Source organism: Babylonia areolata, chromosome 9, assembly GCF_041734735.1.
Source record: "Babylonia areolata isolate BAREFJ2019XMU chromosome 9, ASM4173473v1, whole genome shotgun sequence".
Classification (NCBI taxonomy): domain Eukaryota; kingdom Metazoa; phylum Mollusca; class Gastropoda; order Neogastropoda; family Buccinidae; genus Babylonia; species Babylonia areolata.
Window position 1 is genome coordinate 47,213,852 of NC_134884.1, and position 25,000 is coordinate 47,238,851.

General features: G+C 45.0%; 3 protein-coding genes across 3 annotated transcripts in view; 2 read left to right on the forward strand and 1 right to left on the reverse strand.

Annotated features, from left to right (window-relative positions):
• The window catches only part of LOC143285548 (uncharacterized), a 288,677-nt gene that overhangs the window by 114,330 nt on the left and 149,347 nt on the right, over positions 1-25,000 (forward strand). The gene's annotated exons all lie outside the window — the stretch shown is intronic.
• On the forward strand, positions 13,284-16,514 carry LOC143285543 (uncharacterized). The gene is made up of 2 exons (XM_076592906.1): positions 13,284-14,875; positions 14,939-16,514. The coding sequence occupies exons 1-2, from the start codon at positions 14,723-14,725 to the stop codon at positions 15,953-15,955; spliced, it is 1,170 nt and encodes a 389-aa protein (XP_076449021.1). The 5' UTR covers positions 13,284-14,722; the 3' UTR covers positions 15,956-16,514.
• Positions 20,904-25,000, reverse strand: part of LOC143285544 (uncharacterized) — a 20,061-nt gene continuing 15,964 nt past the window's right edge. The window contains exons 9-10 of the mRNA XM_076592907.1: positions 24,726-24,811; positions 20,904-24,089 (exon numbers count right to left, since the gene is read on the reverse strand). Coding sequence (XP_076449022.1) covers positions 24,067-24,089; positions 24,726-24,811 — 109 coding nt within the window. The 3' untranslated portion in view covers positions 20,904-24,066. The remainder of the gene's footprint in view (positions 24,090-24,725; positions 24,812-25,000) is intronic.

Consider the following 25,000-nt stretch of genomic DNA (forward strand, 5'->3'; position numbering starts at 1 on the left):
ATTGATGTTGTTGTTTTCATTAAATATATATGTGCTGTTCGTATAATGGTACTATTCTCAAAGACGTCTTTCTCCCTCCCTCCCTCCCTCCCTCCCTCTGTGTCTCTGTTGGTCTGTCTGTCTGTCTCTCTTTGTTTTCTCTACATTTCTTGGCGCATATACGTTATTTTAAAGAGTGTGTTTGCGTTCAAACACGTGTACAATTTCCATGAAGTCCTTTCCATGATTTGTAATGGATGTGATGCTTTGATTATTTTTTTTTCTTCCTTTCTCGTTTGAGGTTATGTGATGCTATTTGCAATTCATTTGTTTGTATTTTCCCCAATTTTCTCCTTTTCGGGGCTGGATGAAAAAAAGCATTGTTGCTTATTCTATTACCCTCAGAAATAAAATTCATTAATTCATTCTCTCTCTCTCCCTCTCTCTCTAATGCTGCTTCGTAAAACGAATAAAATGTATGTCTATTGTCCTATTGTGTGTGTGTGTGGTTATTTTCTTTTGTTGAGTTGTACAATGTTTAAGTGTATCCCTTCACTTCACAATGACATGGGCCAGTGGCCTATTCATTAAACCATTCAGTGTTCTCTCTCCCCCCCCCCCTCTCTCTCTCTCCCCCTCTCTCTCTCTCCCCTCTCTCTCCCCCTCTCTCTCTCTCCCCCTCTCTCTCTCTCTCATCCGCTAATCTCATCACTCCAGAAGGTGGCTGTGCCCTTCAAACGAGATATATCACACTCACTTTTGGCCTGCAGACTGGTGTTCAGTGTGCTTCAAAGTGTTTGCCAACCTGTTCAATCACTGCTGACTGTCGCCAGCTGTTTCACCTCCCATAGGTCGGAACGGAGGGATCTCGGTAATTCAGCATTCCTGTGGGCGTGTTTGTTTATTTGTTTGTGCATTTCCGTGTTAGTGTGTTAGTGTGTGTGTGTTAGTGTGTGTGTTAGTGTGTGTGTGTGTGTGTGTGTGTGTGTGTGTGTGTGGTTTTATTTGTTGTATACTTCCTTGTTCGTTTTTCTTTCTTTTTTGTATTAGTAGTAGTAGTCATCGTCGTAGTCGTCGTCGTAATGATAGTAATAGTAGTAGCACTAAAGTGCGGCTGCCCAGAGAGCCTAATTCAGCTGATTGCGTTCATTCCACGACAGCATGCAGGCGAGAGTACAGGAAAATACTGACATGTCGGATCCGTTCCCTGTGGTAAATGGAGTGAAGCAGGGCTGCATCCTGGCACCCACACTGTTCTCCACTCTCTTCTCTGCCATGCTGATTGACGCCTTCCAAGACTATGACCAGGGCATCTACATTTAGTTTCGCACAGATGGCAAACTTTTCAACTTGCGGCGACTCCACGCCAGGTCCAGGGTGTTTGAGGCACTGTTGAGAGAGTTCCTCTTCGCTGATGACTGCGCGCTTGCTGCACACACCCATGAGGACATGCAGTTGATTATGGACAGGTTCTCAACCTCCTGCAGGCGCTTTGGACTCACCATCAGCTTCAGCAAGACCGAGTCCATGTACCAACCAGCTAGCTCACAGAACGCCAGTGCCTCCCCCCCCCCCCCCCCCCCCCCCCCATCACCCCCCACCTGCAATCAAGATCGATGACACAGAGATCAAGTCAGTCGACAAGTTTTGCTACCTGGGCAGCACCCTATGAGCAGTTTCACCAGAGATGCCTACGAAAGATCCTCGGCATAAAGTGGCAAGACAGGGTCTCCAACCTCCAGGTCCTAGAGAGGAGCGGCCTGCCCAGCATCGAAAGCCTGCTGATCCAGTGCCAGCTACGCTGGACAGGACATGTTGTCTGCATGACAGACAGCAGGATCCCGAAGATGCTCTTGTATGGCCATGTGAAGGAAGGCCACCGCAAACTTGGAAGACACTGCAAGCGCTTCAAGGACACCTTGAAGACAAACCTCAAAGCCTGTGACATAGACATCGCTTCCTGGGATACTGATGCCCTTGACTGCTCTCGCTGGAGGATTCTGTGCTCTAGTGGCATAAAGACGTTTGAAAACAAGAGAACGCTGGCCATAAAGGAAAAGCATGAGCGAAGGAAGCAGGGCTCAACTTCTGGAGACGTTTTCCCTTGCAACACCTGTGGGAGGTGCTGCGCATCTAGAATCGGCCTCTTCTCCCATATGAGGACACACACCGACAGATAAGCCTGCCTGCCTACTCATCCGTCGGTCCGACGGGAGACTCCATCAGTCGTCGTCGTAATGATAGTAATAGTAGTAGAACCAGCAGCAGCAGCAGCACCAGCACCAGCAGCAGTAGTAGTAGTACACTTCAGTTTTACGTCTTTCCACTCAACGTGATATTAGACGATATATACTTCTTCTTTTTAAAGAACAGAAGTGGAGGACGGTGGAAGGGAAACGAGGTGTTACTGTCACACACACACACACACACACACACACACACACACACACACACACACACACACACGCATATATATATATATATATATATATATATATATACATTATATATAGATAGATAGATAGATATAAATATATATATATACAAACACATACACACATACGCACACACACGCACACACACACGCACCGAAACACACACACACACGCACACACACACACACACACACACACACACACACACACACACACACATATATATATATATATATATATATATATATATATATATGTTCGTGCGTGTTGTTGGTTGGGTTTTTTCTTCTTTGTTTGTCTGTTTGTTTGTTTGCTGTGTGTGTGTGTGTTTGTCTAACCACCCACCCCTCAACACTCGCCAAAACGGTTAAACTGCGCCCTCTCCCCCCACCACCCCTCAGCCCTATCCCCTCCCCGCTTCCCCCTCCTTCCCGATCCCCTCACCCATCCACACAGCCCCCACACCCTCCCCCTCCTGTCCCTAACACCTCGTCTCACCCCACCCTACCAACCCTCCCTCCCTCCCTCCCTCCTCCACAAAGATCATAACAAGATGCATGCACACAGAGTGAAGAAACCACTTTCACTTAAAACAAGCGCAAAGACAGCCCCACTTTCCGCAGGCCGGCAGATGACAGATCCCCTGCACTGCATTCCCTGGCAGCCCAGAGACCACGCTGTCCACATTCCCTCAGCTCTAGTGACGCTGGACTCCTAAAACACTAGATCTACATCTCCACCTATTAGGACATATGTCCGCGACAGGCAAAGTGATAAGATGTTTCTAAAGTCGCCTAACACACCAAGTTACTCGTATCATGTACAGCAGCCCTAACCTCCAAGAGAACGCAGTCGACAAGATTCGCGTTCATGTGAAACATAAGGCAGAAACTCCTAAGACCCGAAAAAAAAAAACCCAAACCCAAAACGATGCAAAATTAGCATGCAGTGAATTCATGCGATATTGAGCCTGCCCATTCATAAACGCGCCATTTTCCCGCCAGTCCATGGCGCGATTACAATCAAAGCGAGCACTCTTTGTGGAAAATGGGAGAGTTTTGAATGCAGTCCTATCATCGGGGAAGAAGAAATGTTGAACAAAACGAAAGATTCAAATTTTGCATGAACATCATTCCTAAGCTCAGGTAGCAGCTCAGTGCTTGCAACATCCTGATCCAGGAAACTGGCTTTGATGGAGATCTCTTCCAGAAATACATGCAGCTGAAAAGGGAGCTCTTCTTCTTCTTCTTCTGCGTTCGTGGGCTGCAACTCCCACGTTCACTCGTATGCACACGAGTGGGCTTTTACATGTATGACCGTTTTTACCCCGCCATGTAGGCAGCCATACCCCGTTTTCGGGGGTGTGCATGCTGGGTATGTTCTTGTTTCCATAACCCACCGAACGCTGACATGAATTACGAAATCTTTAACGTGCGTATTTGATCTTCTGCTTGCATATACACACGAAGGAGGTTCAGGCACTAGCAGGTCTGCACATATGTTGACCTGGGAGATCGTAAAAATCTCCATCCTTTACCCACCAGGCGCCGTCACCGTGATTCGAACCCGGGACCCTCAGATTGACGGTCCAACGCTTTAACCACTTGGCTATTGCGCCCGTCAATAAGGGAGCAATCCGCTCGTTATGGATCTGGTAGATGGGGATTTCATCAAACACTGCCTCAGCCGAGAAGGGATCAACCGAAATATTAGTAAAATTCGCATTGCGAAGTCAAACGTTTCGTTCCCTCGTGTGAAGGATGGGGTTCACAGCAACGTTGGTGCGAAATTTGGGTCTGTGAATGTACGCATTGACAAAGAGCCTTTCAGTGCCAAAATTTGCATGCGGATTTCGCATCGGTTTGTGGGTCCGTGGAGTTTAACTTTTATATAAATATACATGTTTACACACACACGTGTGTGTGTGTGTGTGTGTGTGTGTGTGTGTGTGTGTGTGTGTGTATTCGGACATCTACCATGTCATTATAATTATCATCATCATCGTTATCATGATCATGCAGCAGCAGTGACAGCAGTATTGGTTATGGTGTCGTAGTAATCAGCGTTGTTATCGGTTGTTCAAGAACAACCCCACCGCCCGCCCACCGCCCTCCCAACTCCAATCCCCCCCCCCCCTCTCAACCCCCCAAAAGAAGACTATAAATAACGGGTTTTCCATAGCCTTCAATCAGGTAGCAGCAGCTTCACTGACCGGAAGCCGTGAGTCCTATCCAAACAACAAAAGGCAAATACCCTCCCCCCCCTCCTCATCCCCACCCTCAAAGCCCCCACCCACACACACTTCACTCTTGTTTGCCGTGCCTCTAAACGCCACGGCTGAGGGCCCTGTTCTCTCACACTGGGACAGCACCTGAGCAGTATCGTCCACAAATGGAGCTTTGAATGAGGCTCACAAGACACGCCGGTCTGTTGTTTAAAAGCCACTGATAGTCAACTTAGCCTGTCAGTGTATGTTTGCTGATAAGATCGAGGACTATCCGTGTTGGTAGGCTGTGTGTCATCCCAGTTCGCCTATTCCCGACCAGCCTATTTCGGCTTCGCCTGAAATCCCGCGTCGCCTGTTCCCGTTTTGCCTACAACCACATTTTACTGATAAGATCGAGGACTTTTCGTGTTGGTAGGCTGTGTGTCATCCCAGTTCGCCTATTCCCGATTGGCCTGTTTCTTATTTGCCTGAATCCCGCTTTGCCTATTCCCGTTACGCCTGTAAACAGATTGGTGATCCCAATACGGTCGCCCGTGCCTGGCTCGCCTACACTCCCCCTCCTTCTCCCCACTCACGGCACTTGTGCATGACAAACAATAACATCCGTCTGTGCAGTCAGGGAGAGGAGATGGCACAGTTCATGTCGTCAGGGAGAGGAGATGGCACAGTTCATGTAGTCAGGGAGAGGAGATGGCACAGTTCATGTAGTCAGGGAGAGGAGATGGCACAGTTCATGTAGTCAGGGAGAGGAGATGGCACAGTTCATGTAGTAAGGGAGAGGAGATGGCATAGTTCATGTAGTCAGGGAGAGGAGATGGCACGGTTCATGTAGTCAGGGAGAGGAGATGGCACGGTTCATGTAGTAAGGGAGAGAGATGGCACAGTTCATGTAGTAAGGGAGAGGAGATGGCACAGTTCATGTAGTAAGGGAGAGGAGATGGCACAGTTCATGTAGTAAGGGAGAGGAGATGGCACAGTTCATGTAGTCAGGGAGAGGAGATGGCACGGTTCATGCAGTAAGGGAGAGGAGATGGCACAGTTCATGTAGTAAGGGAGAGAAGATGGCACAGTTCATGTAGTAAGGGAGAGAAGATGGCACAGTTCCTGTAGTAATGGAGAGGAGATGGTACAGTTCATGTAGTCAGGGAGAGGAGATGGTACAGTTCATGTAGTAAGGGAGAGAAGATGGCACAGTTCATGCAGTAAGGGAGAGGAGATGGCACAGTTCATGTAGTAAGGGAGAGGAGATGGCACAGTTCATGTAGTAAGGGAGAGGAGATGGCACAGTTCATGTAGTAAGGGAGAGGAGATGGCACAGTTCATGTAGTAAGGGAGAGGAGAATGCATAGTTCATGTAGTCAGGGAGAGGAGATGGCACAGTTCATGTAGTAAGGGAGAGGAGATGGCACAGTTCATGTAGTAAGGGAGAGGAGATGGCACAGTTCATGTAGTAAGGGAGAGGAGATGTTACAGTTCATGTAGTAAGGGAGAGGAGATGGCACAGTTCATGCAGTAAGGGAGAGAAGATGGCACAGTTCATGTAGTCAGGGAGAGGAGATGGCACAGTTCATGTAGTCAGGGAGAGAAGATGGCACAGTTCATGTAGTAAGGGAGAGAAGATGGCACAGTTCATGTAGTCAGGGAGAGGAGATGGCACGGTTCATGTAGTCAGGGAGAGGAGATGGCACAGTTCATGTAGTCAGGGAGAGGAGATGGCACAGTTCATGTAGTAAGGGAGAGGAGATGGCACAGTTCATGTAGTAAGGGAGAGGAGATGGCACAGTTCATGTAGTCAGGGAGAGGAGATGGCACGGTTCATGCAGTAAGGGAGAGGAGATGGCACAGTTCATGTAGTAAGGGAGAGAAGATGGCACAGTTCATGTAGTAAGGGAGAGAAGATGGCACAGTTCCTGTAGTAATGGAGAGGAGATGGCACAGTTCATGCAGTAAGGGAGAGGAGATGGCACAGTTCATGTAGTAAGGGAGAGGAGATGGCACAGTTCATGTAGTAAGGGAGAGGAGATGGTACAGTTCATGTAGTAAGGGAGAGGAGATGGCACAGTTCATGTAGTAAGGGAGAGGAGATGGCACAGTTCATGTAGTAAGGGAGAGGAGATGGCACAGTTCATGTAGTAAGGGAGAGGAGATGTTACAGTTCATGTAGTAAGGGAGAGGAGATGGCACAGTTCATGCAGTAAGGGAGAGAAGATGGCACAGTTCATGTAGTAAGGGAGAGAAGATGGTACAGTTCATGTAGTCAGGGAGAGGAGATGGTACAGTTCATGTAGTAAGGGAGAGAAGATGGCACAGGTCATGTAGTAAGGGAGAGAAGATGGCACAGTTCATGTAGTCAGGGAGAGAAGATGGCACAGGTCATGTAGTCAGGGAGAGGAGATGGCATAGTTCATGTAGTAAGGGAGAGAAGATGGCACGGTTCATGTAGTAAGAGAGAGGAGATGGCACAGTTCATGTAGTAAGGGAGAGGAGATGGCATGGTTCATGTTGTAAGGGGGAGGAGATGGCATGGTTCATGTAGTAAGAGAGAGGAGATGGCACAGTTCATGTAGTCAGGGAGAGGAGATGGCACAGTTCATGTAGTAAGGGAGAGGAGATGGCATGGTTCATGTAGTAAGGGAGAGGAGATGGCACAGTTCATGTAGTAAGGGAGAGGAGATGGCACAGTTCATGTAGTAAGGGAGAGAAGATGGCACAGTTCATCGGACTGATGACTGAAGTTCTCTTTCTTCTTTTTTTTCTTTTCGGTCAAAGCAAACAAGAGCATTGACTTCAGCTTCTTAACAAAAGTATATCTGCTTCTTCTTCTTCGTTCGTGGGCTGCAACTCCCACGTTCATTCGTATTTACACGTACTGGCTTTTACGTGCATGACCGATTTTACCCCACCATGTAGGCAGTCATACAAAAGGCATTGCTGCATTGCAAACAGGTAGTGAAATGGACGTGTAAGGTACTAAGGTAAACGGCACAGAGGTACAAAGCCAGAACGATGTAATGGACCTCCGCCTTAGACAAACAGCCAGGACTCTCCAGACAGCCAGGACTCCTCCTTCAGGGCGTCCCAACAGGACCAACATCCAGGACTGTACCAAACAAGGAAGCCTTCACAACACCCACGACCCCAGCACTGAACAATGAAACCTTCACAACACCCAGACCCCAGCACTGAACAATGAAACCTTCACAACACCCAGACCCCAGCACTGAACAATGAAACCTTCACAACACCCAGACTCCATCACTGAACAATGAAACCTTCGCAACACCCAGACTCCATCACTGAACAATGAAACCTTCACAACACCAAGACCCCAGCACCGAACAAGGAAACCTTCACAACACCAACACCCTAGCACTGAACAACGAAACCTTCACAACACCAACACCCTAGCACTGAACAACGAAACCTTCACAACACCAACACCAAGTCCCCAGCACTGAACAAGGAAACCTTCACAACACCAAGTCCCCAGCACTGAACAACGAAACCTTCACAACACCAAGACTCCAGCACTGAACAACGAAACCTTCACAACACCAAGTCTCCAGCACTGAACAACGAAACCTTCACAACACCATGACCCCAGCACTGAACAACGAAACCTTCACAACACCAAGACCCCAGCACTGAACAACGAAACCTTCACAACACCAAGTCCCCAGCACTGAACAAGGAAACCTTCACAACACCAACACCCCAGCACTGAACAACGAAACCTTCACAACACCAAGACCCCAGCACTGAACAGGGAAACCTTCACAACACCAACACCCCAGCACTGAACAACGAAACCTTCACAACACCCAGACCCCAGCACTGAACAAGGAAACCTTCACAACACCAACACCCTAGCACTGAACAACGGAAACCTTCACAACACCAACACCCTAGCACTGAACAAGGAAACCTTCACAACACCAACACCCCAGCACTGAACAACGAAACCTTCACAACACCAAGACCCTAGCACTGAACAACGAAACCCCAGCCTGAAGACCTTCACAACACCAACACCCCAACACTGAACAAGGAAACCTTCACAACACCAACACCCCAGCACTGAACAACGAAACCTTCACAACACCATGACCCCAGCACTGAACTACTTCATCTTTTTGGCAAAAGCCAATACTGACTTTGTCAAACTCAGCCACGCAAACAAACAAACAGATATTAAAAAGGTTGATTGTCCCATCATTGTTTGGACTTAATTTTCTTTGATTCTTGTATAATATCTGGTCACGATCATGTCTGCTCTCACAGTCAGCATGTGGACCTGCAGTTTCTGACAAGTGGTGAACATTGTCAACTTGTGGAATTGCAAACTTACAACAACAACAACAACAAAAACAAAAAACAAAAAAAACCACACACACAACCAGAAAAAAACAATATTCAACGATTCTTTTTTTTTTTTTTAAAGAAAACGGAATATGAAAGGCAGAAGAAGAAGCAGAAGAAGGAGGAGGAGGAGGAGAAGCTGCCGTCCAACCACCCGAAAACAGTTATTCATTGAATTAACGTGAGAAAAAAAGCCATGTGACAAGAATAGAGAAAGACACCCCCCCCCCCCCCCCCCCCCACACACACACACACACACACACACACCACCCCACACCCCAAAAAAAGTTTTAAAAAAAAGAAATGAATAGATCAATAAACAAACAAATGAATGAATCAATGAATGAATCAATCAATCAATGAATAACGAATATATAAACATACCTTTAGAGTGTTCCATGCTGATGGAAAAACAGCTTCACACGCACACACTCACAAACACACACGAACAAACTGAATTTAAACGGACTGGAGACTTTTTATACCCCTCCTAACTACCCTTTAACCGAAAATACACCCGAAAAAAAAAAAAAGAAGGAAAAAAAGACAGACATGGGTGACCCCCCGCCCCCACCCTCCGACCAGAAGATCCCCGTTCCCCTACGAATCCCCTCCCCCCTCCAACCTCCCTCCCTACGAATCCACCACTCTCCCACCCTCACCCCCTTTATCCTGAAGACGAAATGGGGGGAAGGGGGGGAAGGGGGAAAGGGAGGGGGGAGGACAGGTCCTCTCTTTGAGGTGGACAAACCCCATTCTTCGATTGATATACTCTCTTATCAACTTTCGCGTCTTTTTATTAATCCTCCTGCACACACACACACACACACACACACACACACACACACACGCACGCACGCACGCACACACACACGCACGCACACACGCACGCACTCACGCACACGCACGCACGCACGCACGAACACACACACACACGCACGCACGCACGCACGCACGCACACACACGCACGCACGCACACACACACACACACACACACACACACACACACTAAAACACACACGCACACACATATGTAAGTACACGCACGCACACATACACACACACACACACACACACACACACATACACACTAAAACACACACGCACACACATATGTAAGTACACGCACGCACACACACACACACACACACACACACACACACACACTAAAACACACACGCACACACATATATAAGTACACGCACGCACACACATACACACTCGCGCGCGCGCGCACGCACGCACACTCTCAAGTACACACACACCACACACACACACACACACACACACACACACACACACACACACACACACACACACACATGGATGGAAGCTCTCTGACCTTGGTGGAGTGCAGAGACCTGTGACTCTCAACGTCAGTGCTGTCCATTTGGTTTGGTTTGGTGAGGATCGTCATTGGTTGGCTACAGTCTAGTTGTGTGTGTGTGTGTGTGTGTGTGTGTGTGTGTGTGTGTGTGTGTGTGTGTGTGTGTGTGCGTGTGTGTGTTTTTTGTTTGTTTGCTTTTTGTTAGTTTCAGTAGGAAAGCAGTGTAATGTCTTTGAGAAATGCTGGTTGTTTTATTCCAGCGTGTGCGTTGTGTCTTTTCTTTCTTTGAGGGAACGGGGGGTGAGAAGTGGGGGGGGGAGGAGGGGGTGGCGGGAGTGGGCGTTGTCTCTTGTTGGTTTGGGTTGCGGTGTGTGTGTGTGTGTGTGTGTGTGTGTGTGTGTCTGTGTGTTTTTTTGTTGTTGTTTTTGTTGTTGTTTTTTTTTTTGGGGGGGGTTGTTTGTTTGTTTTTCTGTTCTTGTTGTTGTTGTTCCTGTTGATGTGTTTGTTGTCATGGATTTGTGTCTGTCTGTCTGTCTGTCAGTCAGTCTGTACGTGTCTCTGTGTGTTTGTGTGTCTGTATGTGTGTCAGTGTATTGCTGCTGCTGTTGTCATTTATGTTTGTGCATGCGTGTTTTTCTGTCTGTTTGTTTGTTTATCTGTATGTGTCTGTGTTTGCGTGTTTTTGTTGGTTTTGCTAATTTTGTCATTGATATTTTTTCCGGTGATGGAAATTTCTATTTATCCTATGTATCTGGTAAAATTTACAGGCTATATACTTAGTTAATTACAAATGATTTACTCTGAGAGTCTGAGAAGAAATATGCGCGTGTGTGGAAAATATTGAATTTTACAAGTGTAGTTCTTTGCTGGGGTAACTGTTTTTAATGTGGAAAATCAGAATGTTGCAGAATAACGGTTTCGTTTCTCAAAAAATCTTCACTTACTGACTTCCTGAAAACCGAGTTATTCACTCACTCACTCACTGACTTATTCACCCATGACTTACTAAATCGATCATTTTCCAACTTTGCATTCTGGCGTGTTTCCCTTCGTGCTCACTTACCAACTTTCTTGTTTTCTTTTCACGTGCTTCCTTCAGACTTCAGCTGCTGCTGCTTTTGTTGCCGTTATTGTTGTAGCTGTCCATTCATTGCTTTATTCCTTCATTTGTTCTGTTTCGTCTTTGTTTTTCCATTGCTTCGTGTTCCGTTGTAGTTTTGTTTTAATAAAATGGATGCACACACACACACACACACACACACACACACACACACACACACACACACACACACACACGTTAACCCTGTGCTGGATCACTTCAAATTCACGCAATTTTGCGCCTTTTTAAAACTGATACTGAATATTTAATCTTATCGGTTCATGAGCAGGTCTGCATATATGATACCTGCAAAGAAAAAAAATCTTGTCATCTCCGACCTGATCACGCCGTGCCGGGATTCGAACCTCTACAGACCTCCTGGACTCCCAAGTGACAAAATGTTCAACGCCCTCAAATCACTCGGCTAACTCTCCAAGATCTCCCAATCCTCACAGAGCTCAGAAGTAAAAGACTCTTGAGTGCTGTTCGCCTCCCGCGGATTATTGGACAAAGATAAGACGACAGAGAGGGTAGGTCCATGTCACGGACACATTCTTTATCCATGCCCTCTGTGTACGGAGTCGACTGATTGGCTGGATTAGGTGGTGTTTGTGAGTGATTGACAGCTTGTCTCTTTACCCACGATCACAGACTGGCCATCATTTTTTTGACAGCCGTGAGTCGCTGGGGGTGATAACAAGGACCCCACGGGTTGGTGGTTTGAATCCTGAGAGATGTGGGGTGGTGGAGAGGTGTTGTAGATTAATTTGATGACCACTCGAACACCCAGTGTCGTTGTGAGTGGTGCCAGCCACTGTTTACAAGTAGATGGATAGCTCATTGGCCAGGAAAGCTGAAGCCAACTGGACGCCATATTGTTACTCGTTTCCGGCCGTCAGTCCGTCGAGAAGTAGTCTGCTAAGTGGTGGTAGTTTCTGAATTGTAACCGTGTATCTTTGATGAAATCGTGTTATGCTTGCCCCCACGACATGCCAAATGTTGTGTCTTGATTGATGTCTGCCAATGGTTTATTTACCAAACTTATTACAGGAAAACAGTGCAGTGACACGTGGCGCAAACTTGCTGTGGAGACACACAGGAATGTCAGCTAAACTGACGCCGCGCGCATGTGAAAGCTTGCCACGAAGCAGCTGAGCGCTCAACTACATATATGAAGTTACCGCTTCGCGCTGTACAAACACGAGTAGCAAAATGGCTGATTGAACACTTCCGCTGGATTTAGTAGGTCAAAGAGCTCAAAGAACGTACGCGCGCTGTTCACCTATTTTCAGTTGAGTGGTGCGTGGTACGTTCCACGGGTGGAGGGTCATTGCCGTGTCCCTGTGATCTGAAGGCACTCAGTCGTGCCTCCGTCACTGCAGGCGCCGTGACAGAATCGGTCAGGCGTTGGGACAGTGTCCACCAAGGGTTCAGAGTTCGAGCCCCAGCCCGTATCAGCTTTGTGACATAGGGGAGAGGTATTTTTACTCCGATTTTCCTAACTGCAGGTGCGAATGGGGAAGGTTAAAACGGCGGAAAGAGAGGTTTGGGGGTTGAGCCCTCCTCCTTAACATGCAAGGTCAGAGACAGAGACAGAGACACATGTTTGATACACTAGGCAATCTCATTAACGTTGATCAACAGTTTTCACATGTCAGCGGGACTAAGTACCTCAGAAAACTTCTGCATTGAATAGTCAGATAATGCAAAAGTGATTTACTATTTCTTGTTCTTCCATGCAAACGTGTGAGCACACACACACACACACACACAAACACACATACAAACGCACGCATGTGTACACATTTCAGACCACACGAAATAAGAGAAGAAAGCCTCACACAAAATAACAAAAACGCAGTCATTTTTATTAGCTAAGAAAACATACCTCTCTTGTAAGGCACAGTTTTAAAAAATTTACAGAAAACCTGATTAGAATCAAAATGCTATTTTTAGAAGCATGTGTACAATATAAAAATTAACAATAAAGAATGCTTATATTATGTTCAAATTTATGCATGATTTCAGTACAAAGTGTACAGAATAAACACTTCATTTAAAATGAATGTTTAGTAGGTAAAATTCAAAATCTGTTTTCAACTGCAGCATCCGAATCATACATCTTTGGGAAAATATCCTGCCACCAAAAAACACTGTTCAGATACACTGTGAAAATTAAATTACACTGTTAAAAAGATGAGTATCACACCAGTTAACACAGATCTGAAAGGCAACATTATTACACACAGATCGAGGCACATGGAAAGCAAAGGTAACTGCATTGTTCAAAACGGAAAATACTGACTTTGTACAGACAATTCATATTTTCCTCACATATTGTTTAATCTGTGGTTTATATGTAACAACTTTAAAATTCTCCCTTTACTCAGTGTTACTGTGTTTGTGTAGAAGTGTGTGTGTGTGTGTGTGTGTGTGTGTCTGTGTGTGTGCGTGTGTGTCTGTGTGTACACACATGCACAAAGTTGCTTTGTTACCATATTTGATCTGGCAGCTGCCTCACACCACACAAAGATATGACAATGATCATAATGTAACAATAAGGCCACTGCTGTTGAAGATATGACAGAACCTACACAATTCATTCACACAGCACGTCAAGCATCATCAACAATGACAACATGATGAAAACTGGGAAAGAACAGCTGCTGACACAAAGTGGTTAACGCTGTGAACTGACAACTTGGTGGACGTGGGTTTGATCCTCATCGGAAGTGGGGTTTTTATCAGCCCGTGGCCGGGACCACACAGTCAGCTGTGAACTCCAATGGAAAGACTGACCACACAGTCAGCTGTGAACTCCAATGGAAAGACTGACCACACAGTCAGCTGTGAACTCCAATAGAAAGACTGACCACACAGTCAGCTGTGAACTCCAATGGGAAGACTGACCACACAGTCAGCTGTGAACTCCAATAGAAAGACTGACCACACAGTCAGCTGTGAACTCCAATGGGAAGACTGACCACACAGGTGTGAACTCCAATGGAAAGACTGACCACACTGTCAGCTGTGAACTCCAATGGGAAGACTGACCACACAGGTGTGAACTCCAATGGAAAGACTGACCACACTGTCAGCTGTGAACTCCAATGGGAAGACTGACCACACTGTCAGCTGTCAACTCCAATGGGAAGACTGACCACACTGTCAGCTGTCAACTCCAATGGGAAGACTGACCACACAGTCAGCTGTCAACTCCAATGGGAAGACTGACCACACTGTCAGCTGTGAACTCCAATGGGAAGACTGACCACACTGTCAGCTGTCAACTCCAATGGGAAGACTGACCACACTGTCAGCTGTCAACTCCAATGGGAAGACTCACAACCAGCTATACTGCCCCCTGTACAAACAGGCAAGACGTGTGGCCTGTCCACACTCTACTCACAACCAGCTATACTGCCCCCTGTACAAACAGGCAAGACGTGTGGCCTGTCCACACTCTACTCACAACCAGCTATACTGCCCCCTGTACAAACGGTCAAGACAGGACATGTGGCCTGTCTACACTCCAGTCACCACCAGCTATACTGCCCCCTGTACAAACAGGCAAGACAGGACGTGTGGCCTGTCCACACTCCAGACACAACCAAACCTTTTGACGGCTGCAGAAAACAACATCATTCACTGCACTGATGGTGCAGCTGTGAAAGCTAAGAAGAAAAAGGGCAAACAAAAAACCCTGATCTCTGATCACAGGTCTGTTGAAGAAGTCCTCACTAGCCGTCAGTCCCTTCTCTGTGTCCCCCACACAGGACTGCTTACCTCAAGTTACACCAGCCATCAGTCCCTTCTCTCTGTGTCCCCCACACAGGACTGCTTACCTCAAGTTACACCAGCCGTCAGTCCTTTCTCAGTGTCCCCCACACAGGACTGCTTACCTCAAGTTACACCAGCCGTCAGTCCCTTCTCTCTGTGTCCCCCACACAGGACTGCTTACCTCAAGTTACACCAGCCGTCAGTCCCTTCTCTCTGTGTCCCCCACACAGGACTGCTTACCTCAAGTTACACCAGCCGTCAGTCCCTTCTCTCTGTGTCCCCCACACAGGACTGCTTACCTCAAGTTACACCAGCCGTCAGTCCCTTCTCTCTGTGTCCCCCACACAGGACTGCTTACCTCAAGTTACACCAGCCATCAGTCCCTTCTCTCTGTGTCCCCCACACAGGACTGCTTACCTCAAGTTACACCAGCCATCAGTCCCTTCTCTCTGTGTCCCCCACACAGGACTGCTTACCTCAAGTTACACCAGCCGTCAGTCCCTTCTCTCTGTGTCCCCCACACAGGACTGCTTACCTCAAGTTACACCAGTCGTCAGTCCCTTCTCTCTGTCTCCCCCACACAGGACTGCTTACCTCAAGTTACACCAGCCGTCAGTCCCTTCTCTCTGTGTCCCCCACACAGGACTGCTTACCTCAAGTTACACCAGTCGTCAGTCCCTTCTCTCAGTGTCCCCCACACAGGACTGCTTACCTCAAGTTACAAATAAAAAATGACACCAAAAAATGACATACACATCAGATCAAACCGGGATATAAACAAGCAAATGACTAATCCAAGAAAAGACAGCACAGATGACCTGAAGACTGAAAACAAAGCACAGATGACCTGAAGACTGAAAACAAGAGGACAAACAGAAGGGGAAAGACGACGGACCAGCAGAACAGAGAACACGACGAATGCAGGATTTCCACAAGGCAGCGACGCTACCAACAGCAGGAAGAAACACGCCCAGGACCAGACCAGGAGAACGTTGACAATCCATGTCCCACAAAAATCTTAACACTATCACCTGTTTTAAAAACCTTCTTTCTTTTCTGATGAATAACCTCAACTACAAACCAAAGACATCATCTTTTGTGCAAAATTACCTCACCTACAAACCAAAGACATCATCTTTTGCACTATTACCTCAAACACAAGCCAAAAGCATCATCTTTTGTGCTATTACCTCAAACACAAGCCAAAAGCATCATTTTTGTGCTATTACCTCAAACACAAGCCAAAAGCATCATCTTTTGTGCTATTACCTCAAACACAAGCCAAAAGCATCATTTTTGTGCTATTACCTCAAACACAAGCCAAAAGCATCATTTTTGTGCTATTACCTCACACACAAACCAAACGCATCCAATAAGATTTCACCATCACTTCACGGCATGATGGAGTTAGATGAAAACATCATATAATGGAACAAACAAACAAAAGATAAAACAAATATTGCAAAGCTGAGCTAAATGGAATGTTTACATGTAATACAATCTAGGTTTTCAAAGCAAAACCCAACATTGGAATGCAAATTCCCTTTCCCAAAACACCAGTAAAATCTGCTAAAAAGAAAAATGATTGGAACTGGAATGGTCAGTCACACCTCAACAAAAAGCAATCATACTAGTAATCCCACTACTATCATCTATTGCAATATACACATCTAAAGCCATCGTACAAGTAATCCCACTACTATCATCTATTGCAATATACACATCTAAAGCCATCGTACAAGTAATCCCACTACTATCATCTATTGCAATATACACATCTAAAGCCATCGTACAAGTAATCCCACTACTATCATCTATTGCAATATACACATCTAAAGCCATCGTACAAGTAATCCCACTACTATCATCTATTGCAATATACACATCTGCCTTTCTCTAAAGCTAAGTATAAAAACTCTGTCAAACTGCTCAAATATTAAAAGCATTTCATCAAATCAACAGCAAAAACAGCTTCTCCACACTAAAACAGGGAAAGTGTGGAATCACAGTGAAGCCCTGTGTACATCCACCACTACCCATGTGGATTGTGATATAAAAACATGTAACATTCTGGACTTGTTGAATCCTGATGAACTGGAAACGCTGAATCACAAGTAAAATATAAATAAATAAATAAATAGTACAAATGCTGGAAGAACAGATGTCATTCATTATCACAGCAAAAAAAAGTTCCCGTTATTGTTAAGACCCACTGAGTACAGAACATCCTGTACAAAGGTATTCTGAACCATAAAAAGAAGAAATAAGCACTGGCCCGAGCGGTTAGGCACCAGAGTAAGAAGCGGATGTCCACTGGTTTGAGTCCCCCATAAGGACCAGGATTTTTTACTCCTCCTTCCACTAAACCATGAGTGGTGTGGTCGGGGTGCTGGTCACTCGGAAGAGACGATAAACCATGGTCCTACGTGCAGCGTGCACTAAATGCAAGGAAAAGAACCCACAGCAACAACAGGGGCAGTCCCTGGCAAAATTCTGTTCAATAATTCACTTTGATAGTAAATTACGTCCACAGAAAAAGGGTGGAGCCAGACTGCGGTGACGTGCTCCCCACAGGGACAGCATCCTGAACTTCACACAGAGAAATCTGCTGTGACACAAAAAGTCTTCCTCCTCTTCTTTGTTCATGGGCTGTCACTCCCACGTTCACTTGAATACATGAGTGAGCTTTTACATTTATCACCATTTTGGGGTTTTTTTTATCCCTTATATCTAGGCAGTTATATTCTGTTTTCATAAAGGTTCATGCCAGGAATGTAAAAAAAAAAAAAAGGAAAAAAAGTAAAAGAATACAATACAAAAGAAATACAAAACCTGGACTACAATCACTCTTGAAGCTCCAACGCTCAACAAACAACCTTCCTGAACTCAGGTTCAGACTGACCAAAATACTGGACACTTTTCAGACTCAAAACACTCAAAATGGAGCATGCAAACCATGTGACTCAAATGAACCAGCAAATTCTTTAAAAATCATCCTATGCTGAGGGTAAAACGCACTTCCACTCAATGGAAAAACATTGTATAAAGGCACTAATTCATACAGTAAAAAAAAAAATCACGAACTATATCAAAACTTGCTTGGAAAAGCAAAAATCACCCTGTGTTAAACCATACCCCAGCTCACCATATAAAAGGCACAAGTGGAATAATTACTGATGATCTGACTACTATCTACAGGTGCAAGGAAAGCAGGTGGGAATAGGGAGGGAGGGGGAGGGGGGGAAGGGTATGGGGGGATGTACATAAACACCTTTCCTCCCACTTAATGGGGGGATGTACGTAAACACCTTTCCTCCCATTTAATGGGGGGATGTATGTAAACACCTTTCCTCCCATTTAATGGGGGGATGTATGTAAACACCTTTCCTCCCACTTAATGGGGGGATCTACGAACACCTTTCCTCCCATTTAATGGGGGGATGTATGTAAACACCTTTCCTCCCATTTAATAGGGGGGATGTATGTAAACACCTTTCCTCCTATTTAATGGGGGGGATGTATGTAAACACCTTTCCTCCCATTTAATGGGGGGGATGTACATAAACACCTTTCCTCCCATTTAATGGGGGGATGTATGTAAACACCTTTCCTCCTATTTAATGGGGGGGATGTACGTAAACACCTTTCCTCCCATTTAATGGGGGGGATGTACATAAACACCTTTCCTCCCATTTAATGGGGGGATGTACATAAACACCTTTCCTCCCATTTAATGGGGGGGATGTACATAAACACCTTTCCTCCCATCTCCAAGCTTTAAATAATGCTTTAACAAGGTCCCCTATCTCCATCAACAACAATGAAAAAAAAAAAAAAAGAAGGTTAAAGGTCTTACAGCCTTTTACAAGAAGCAGTGAATTAACATTCACCGTGTAGGGCTCAGCATTGGAAAGTGTCATCCAATCCCCTCCTGCCCTATTCACCTCTCTCAACCAAAGTCAGGTACCCATTCACACCTGGGTGGAGTGAGAACAGTCGGAGGAAACTGCCTTTCCCAAGGGACAGCACACCCTGCTGAAACGGGGGCCTTGAACCCTGACCACTGGTCAACACTGGGTCACAAGTCACACTGACCACTGGTCAACACTGGGTCACAAGTCACACTGATCACTGGTCAACACTGGGTCACAGGTCACACTGATCACTGGTCAACACTGGGTCACAGGTCACACTGATCACTGGTCAACACTGGGTCACAGGTCACACTGACCACTGGTCAACACTGGACCACAAGTCACACTGATCACTGGTCAACACTGCGTCACAGGTCGAACACTGATCACTGGTCAACACTGGACCACAAGTCACACTGATCACTGGTCAACACTGCGTCACAGGTCGAACACTGATCACTGGTCAACACTGGGTCACAAGTCACACTGATCACTGGTCAACACTGGGTCACGTCACACTGATCACTGGTCAACACTGGATCACGTCACACTGATCACTGGTCAACACTGGATCACAGGTCACACTGATCACTGGTCAACACTGGGTCACAAGTCCATCACTGACCACTGGTCAACACTGGATCACAGGTCACACTGACCACTGGTCAACACTGGATCACAGGTCACACTGATCACTGGTCAACACTGGGTCACAAGTCCAACACTGACCACTGGTGAACACTGGATCACAGGTCACACTGATCACTGGTCAACACTGGATCACAAGTCCATCACTGACCACTGGTCAACACTGGGTCACAAGTCAATCACTGACCACTGGTCAACACTGGATCACAAGTCCATCACTGATCACTGGTCAACACTGGATCACAAGTCCATCACTGATCACTGGTCAACACTGGATCACAAGTCCATCACTGATCACTGGTCAACACTGGGTCACAAGTCACACTGACCACTGGTCAACACTGGGTCACAGGTCCAACACTGATCACTGGTCAAACTGGATCACAAGTCCATCACTGACCACTGGTCAACACTGTGTCACAAGTCATACTGATCACTGGTCAACACTGGGTCACAGGGCTAATACTGATCACTGATCAACACTGGGTCACAGGTCCAACACTGACCACCGGTCAACACTGGGTCACAGGTCCAACACTGACCACCGGTCAACACTGGGTCACAGGTCACACTGACCACTGATCAACACTGGGTCACAGGTCTAACACTGATCACTGGTCAACACTGGGTCACAGGTCACACTGACCACTGATCAACACTGGGTCACAGGGCTAACACTGATCACTGGTCAACACTGGGTCACAGGTCACACTGATCACTGGTCAACACTGGACCACAGGTCACACTGACTACTGGTCAACACTGGGTCACAAGTCATACTGACCACTGGTCAACACTGGGTCACAGGTCACACTGACTACTGGTCAACATTGGGTCACAGGTCCAACACTGACCACCAGTCAACACTGGGTCACAGTCTAACACTGACCACTGGTCAACACTGGGTCACAGGTCCAACACTGACCACCTGTCAACACTGGGTCACAGGTCCAACACTGACCACCTGTCAACACTGGGTCACAGGTCCAACACTGACCACCGGTCAACACTGGGTCACAGGTCTAACCGATTCTGCCATGGTGCCTCCTACAAATGACTGATCATCCAACATGGTGATAGGAGGAAAACAGGTGAGTGGGGATGTGGGGGGGGAGGAGGCTGGCGGGGGGGGGGGGGGGGGGGCCAAGGTTGGAGGGCAGAACAGATGAGGGTATGGGGATGGAGGTATGTGTATACACACCCTTCTTCATGTCTTTCAATAAAATATCATTCTTTAACCATATGCATCTAATCTCCACCAAAGTCACTGTCACTCAATATCAGTCTGATGCAAAGGCACATGCAGTGGTAACGGAATGTGTTGAATACTTTGTATCAATTCACAGCTCTCCTGTGCAACAATATGTAACACTCTCTCCATCATCAAAAGGCGGACTTGTTATGGTGTTGAATATACAATTCCAAAATACACTGTATATATAAAAAATAAAAAAAATTTTTAATTTAACTTTTTGTTAAAACAACACCCGCATAAACTGTACATTTCTGTAAATGGGGGATATAAAAACAGTATCAACATATTCCAACCCAACAACAAAATTTTACAGTTACATAAACATTAATGACCTTCATCATTTGGAAGTTTACAATCTTGATAACATCTGTTTTCTTGTAAAAGTTTACGCTTTACTGTCCCCTCCTTCCTCCAGAAGTTACTCACTGATGCTATGCTCTACTGTTTTAACACTGGAATTTTACAGCTACTCAGAGCCTTGCCTCTGTCTCCCCATACCAGAATGTTTGTTACTCAAAGCGTTCCTTCTTGCTCTCCCAATACTGGAGCTCTATTGCTCCATCTCTCTGTGCCGGAATTTCACTGTTAATCAGATCTTTACAACTCTCTCTATGCTGGTATTTCACTGTTAATCAGATCTTTACAACTCTCTCTCTATGCTGGAATTTCACTGTTAAACAGATCTTTACAACTCTCTCTCTATGCTGGAATTTCACTGTTAATCAGATCTTTACAACTCTCTCTCTATGCTGGAATTTCACTGTTAATCAGATCTTTACAACTCTCTATGCTGGAATTTCACTGTTAATCAGATCTTTACAACTCTCTCTCTATGCTGGAATTTCACTGTTAATCAGATCTTTACAACTCTCTCTCTATGCTGGAATTTGCTTTCAATCACAGCTTTACTATCGTCTCTCTATGCTGGAATTTTACTGTTAATCAGATCTTTACAACTCTCTCTCTCTATGCTGGAATTTCACTGTTAATCTGATCTTTACAACTCTCTCTCTATGCTGGAATTTTACTGTTAATCAGATCTTTACAACTCTCTCTCTATGCTGGAATTTCACTGTTCATCTGATCTTTACAACTCTCTCTCTATGCTGGAATTTTACTGTTAATCAGATCTTTACAACTCTCTCTCTATGCTGGAATTTCACTGTTAATCAGATCTTTACAACTCTCTCTATGCTGGAATTTCACTGTTCATCTGATCTTTACAACTCACTCTCTATGCTGGAATTTTACTGTTAATCAGATCTTTACAACTCTCTCTCTATGCTGGAATTTCACTGATAATCTGATCTTTACTACTCTCTCTGTGCCAGAATTTCACTGTTAATCAGATCTTTACAACTCTCTCTCTCTATGCTGGAATTTCACTGTTAATCAGACCTTTACAACTCTCTCTGTGCCGGAATTTCACTGTTAATCAGATCTTTACAACTCTCTCTCTATGCTGGAATTTCACTGTTAATCAGACCTTTACAACTCTCTCTGTGCTGGAATTTCACTGTTAATCAGACCTTTACAACTCTCTCTCTATGCTGGAATTTCACTGTTAATCAGACCTTTACAACTCTCTCTGTGCCGGAATTTCACTGTTAATCAGATCTTTACAACTCTCTCTCTATGCTGGAATTTCACTGTTCATCTGATCTTTACAACTCTCTCTGTGCTGGAATTTCACTGTTAATCAGATCTTTACAACTCTCTCTATGCTGGAATGTCACTGTTAATCAGATCTTTACAACTCTCTCTCTCTCTGCTGGAATTTCACTGTTAAACAGATCTTTACAACTCTCTCTCTGTGCCGGAATTTCACTGTTAATCAGATCTTTACAACTCTCTCTCTATGCTGGAATTTTACTGTTAATCAGATCTTTACAACTCTCTCTCTATGCTGGAATTTTACTGTTAATCAGATCTTTACAACTCTCTCTCTATGCTGGAATTTTACTGTTAATCAGATCTTTACAACTCTCTCTCTCTATGCTGGAATTTCACTGTTAATCAGATCTTTACAACTCTCTCTCTATGCTGGAATTTCACTGTTAATCACAGCTTTGACACCTTCCCTGTGGTGCAGTTTTGCAGTTACGCAACAATTCAATGCTTTCCTGTCATAGAATTTTACATTTACTCAGCGATTTAAATACCTTCCTGTCAACATCCTATTAATGTTAATGAATTAAAGATCAATCCATCAACCAATAAGTCAATTAAAAAACAACAACTTCATTTTCAACATGCAGTCACTGGTGTATCAACTGTTGTTGTTTTTTATACCAATAAATAAATGAATAAATAAATAAATAAACTTTGAAACACTTCCTTTTCAACAAGATAAATTCTACTGGCTTCAGAATAACAACAATAGAAATAACCAAGTAAACCTATCTGGTTATCTAACATTGTACAGTGGTGTCCATTCACTGGATATGTGTATGAAACAAAGATCATAAATAATCAATCCAAAACTCTCCTTGTGTGTGAGGTTTTTTTTTCTCCCCATTTAGGAAATAAATAAAATATTGAGCAACAAAATGTCCATCAATATTGTGCATCCTTTCCTATAAACATGACCCTTCTCTCTTGTAAAAACATTTTCCAATTACACAGTCACCAAAAAGATCACGATGGAATTACAAAACAAATGACTGAAATCCATCAAAATAAAATAAAATAAATGAACGAATAAATGACAAAACAAAAGCATACAAAGCCAACAGATGAACTAGGCAGTCGATCTGAGGCAGCAATGAATATCTCCTTTCCTGGGTCCAGGCTATTCATTCCTGTTCACCAGTTTCCAAGACGACAAGAGTATTCCAGTACAGGATGTGAGCCACAAGCATTCCTTGATTCCTTCAGGAATCAGTAATACCTACATCTTCCTGTTTGGTTCAGGAAAAAAAACACATCAATATCAGTTCAGGATTTTACCAGGCAACAGCTTAAAAACAACCAGCTGATCAAACCAAAATTCCAAAATGTCTGGAAGTCTCCAGCACGTGAGGACGTCAGGTCTTTTCTTCCTCATAGCCTTGTTTCACTGCCGTCTGCAAGATGAGAAAAAAATGAGTTTAATCAGAAAAAATAAAAAACTCATTAGATCAAACACGCACGTTAATGATCCTGTAATCCTTGTCAGCTTCAGTGTGTTATGGAAACAAGAACATACCAAGCATGCATACACCCCCGAAAATAGGGTATGGCTGCCTACATGGTGCAGAAAATACGCAAAACGGTAATACACATAAAATGTTACACGTCTGTGTGAGTGTGCATGTGAGCGTGACTGAAACCTGACTGAATGACACAGGAAACGAATGATGAGCGCCCAGTGACAGCTGTCAGTCGGCACTGCCCAGGTAGCCAGCCTGTACATGAAGCTTGGTTGCTGACCAAGGATAGGTGCGACGTAAGTATCCATATCATCATCATCAACACACACACACACACACACACACACAAACATACACACACACACACACAACATACACACACACACACACACACACACACACAAACATACACACACACACAACACACACACACACACACACACACACACACACACACAAACAAAAAGCATGAGTCGTGTACAGCACATTTACACACATGCACACACCACAACACCACTGCTAAATTCAAGCCAGCACATATCAGTCAATGAAAATAAAAAGAAAACACACCATCATCATCATCACCCAACGATACGGATACGGTAGGCAGACTTTCTGCATCCATCAGAGGCACTGTCGGGTCAGCAGTATCCTCACTGAAAACACACACATGACAAGTGCACCAAGTCAATAATAATCATTTCATTATACAGCACTTTTCATTATACAGCACTTGCTCAACTGCACCATACAATGTAAACTCTGAGGTGTAACACACACATTTAAACACTAAAACGACAACTTGCATGCAAATCCCTGCTCAAACCAAACTCTCAAATACTGTT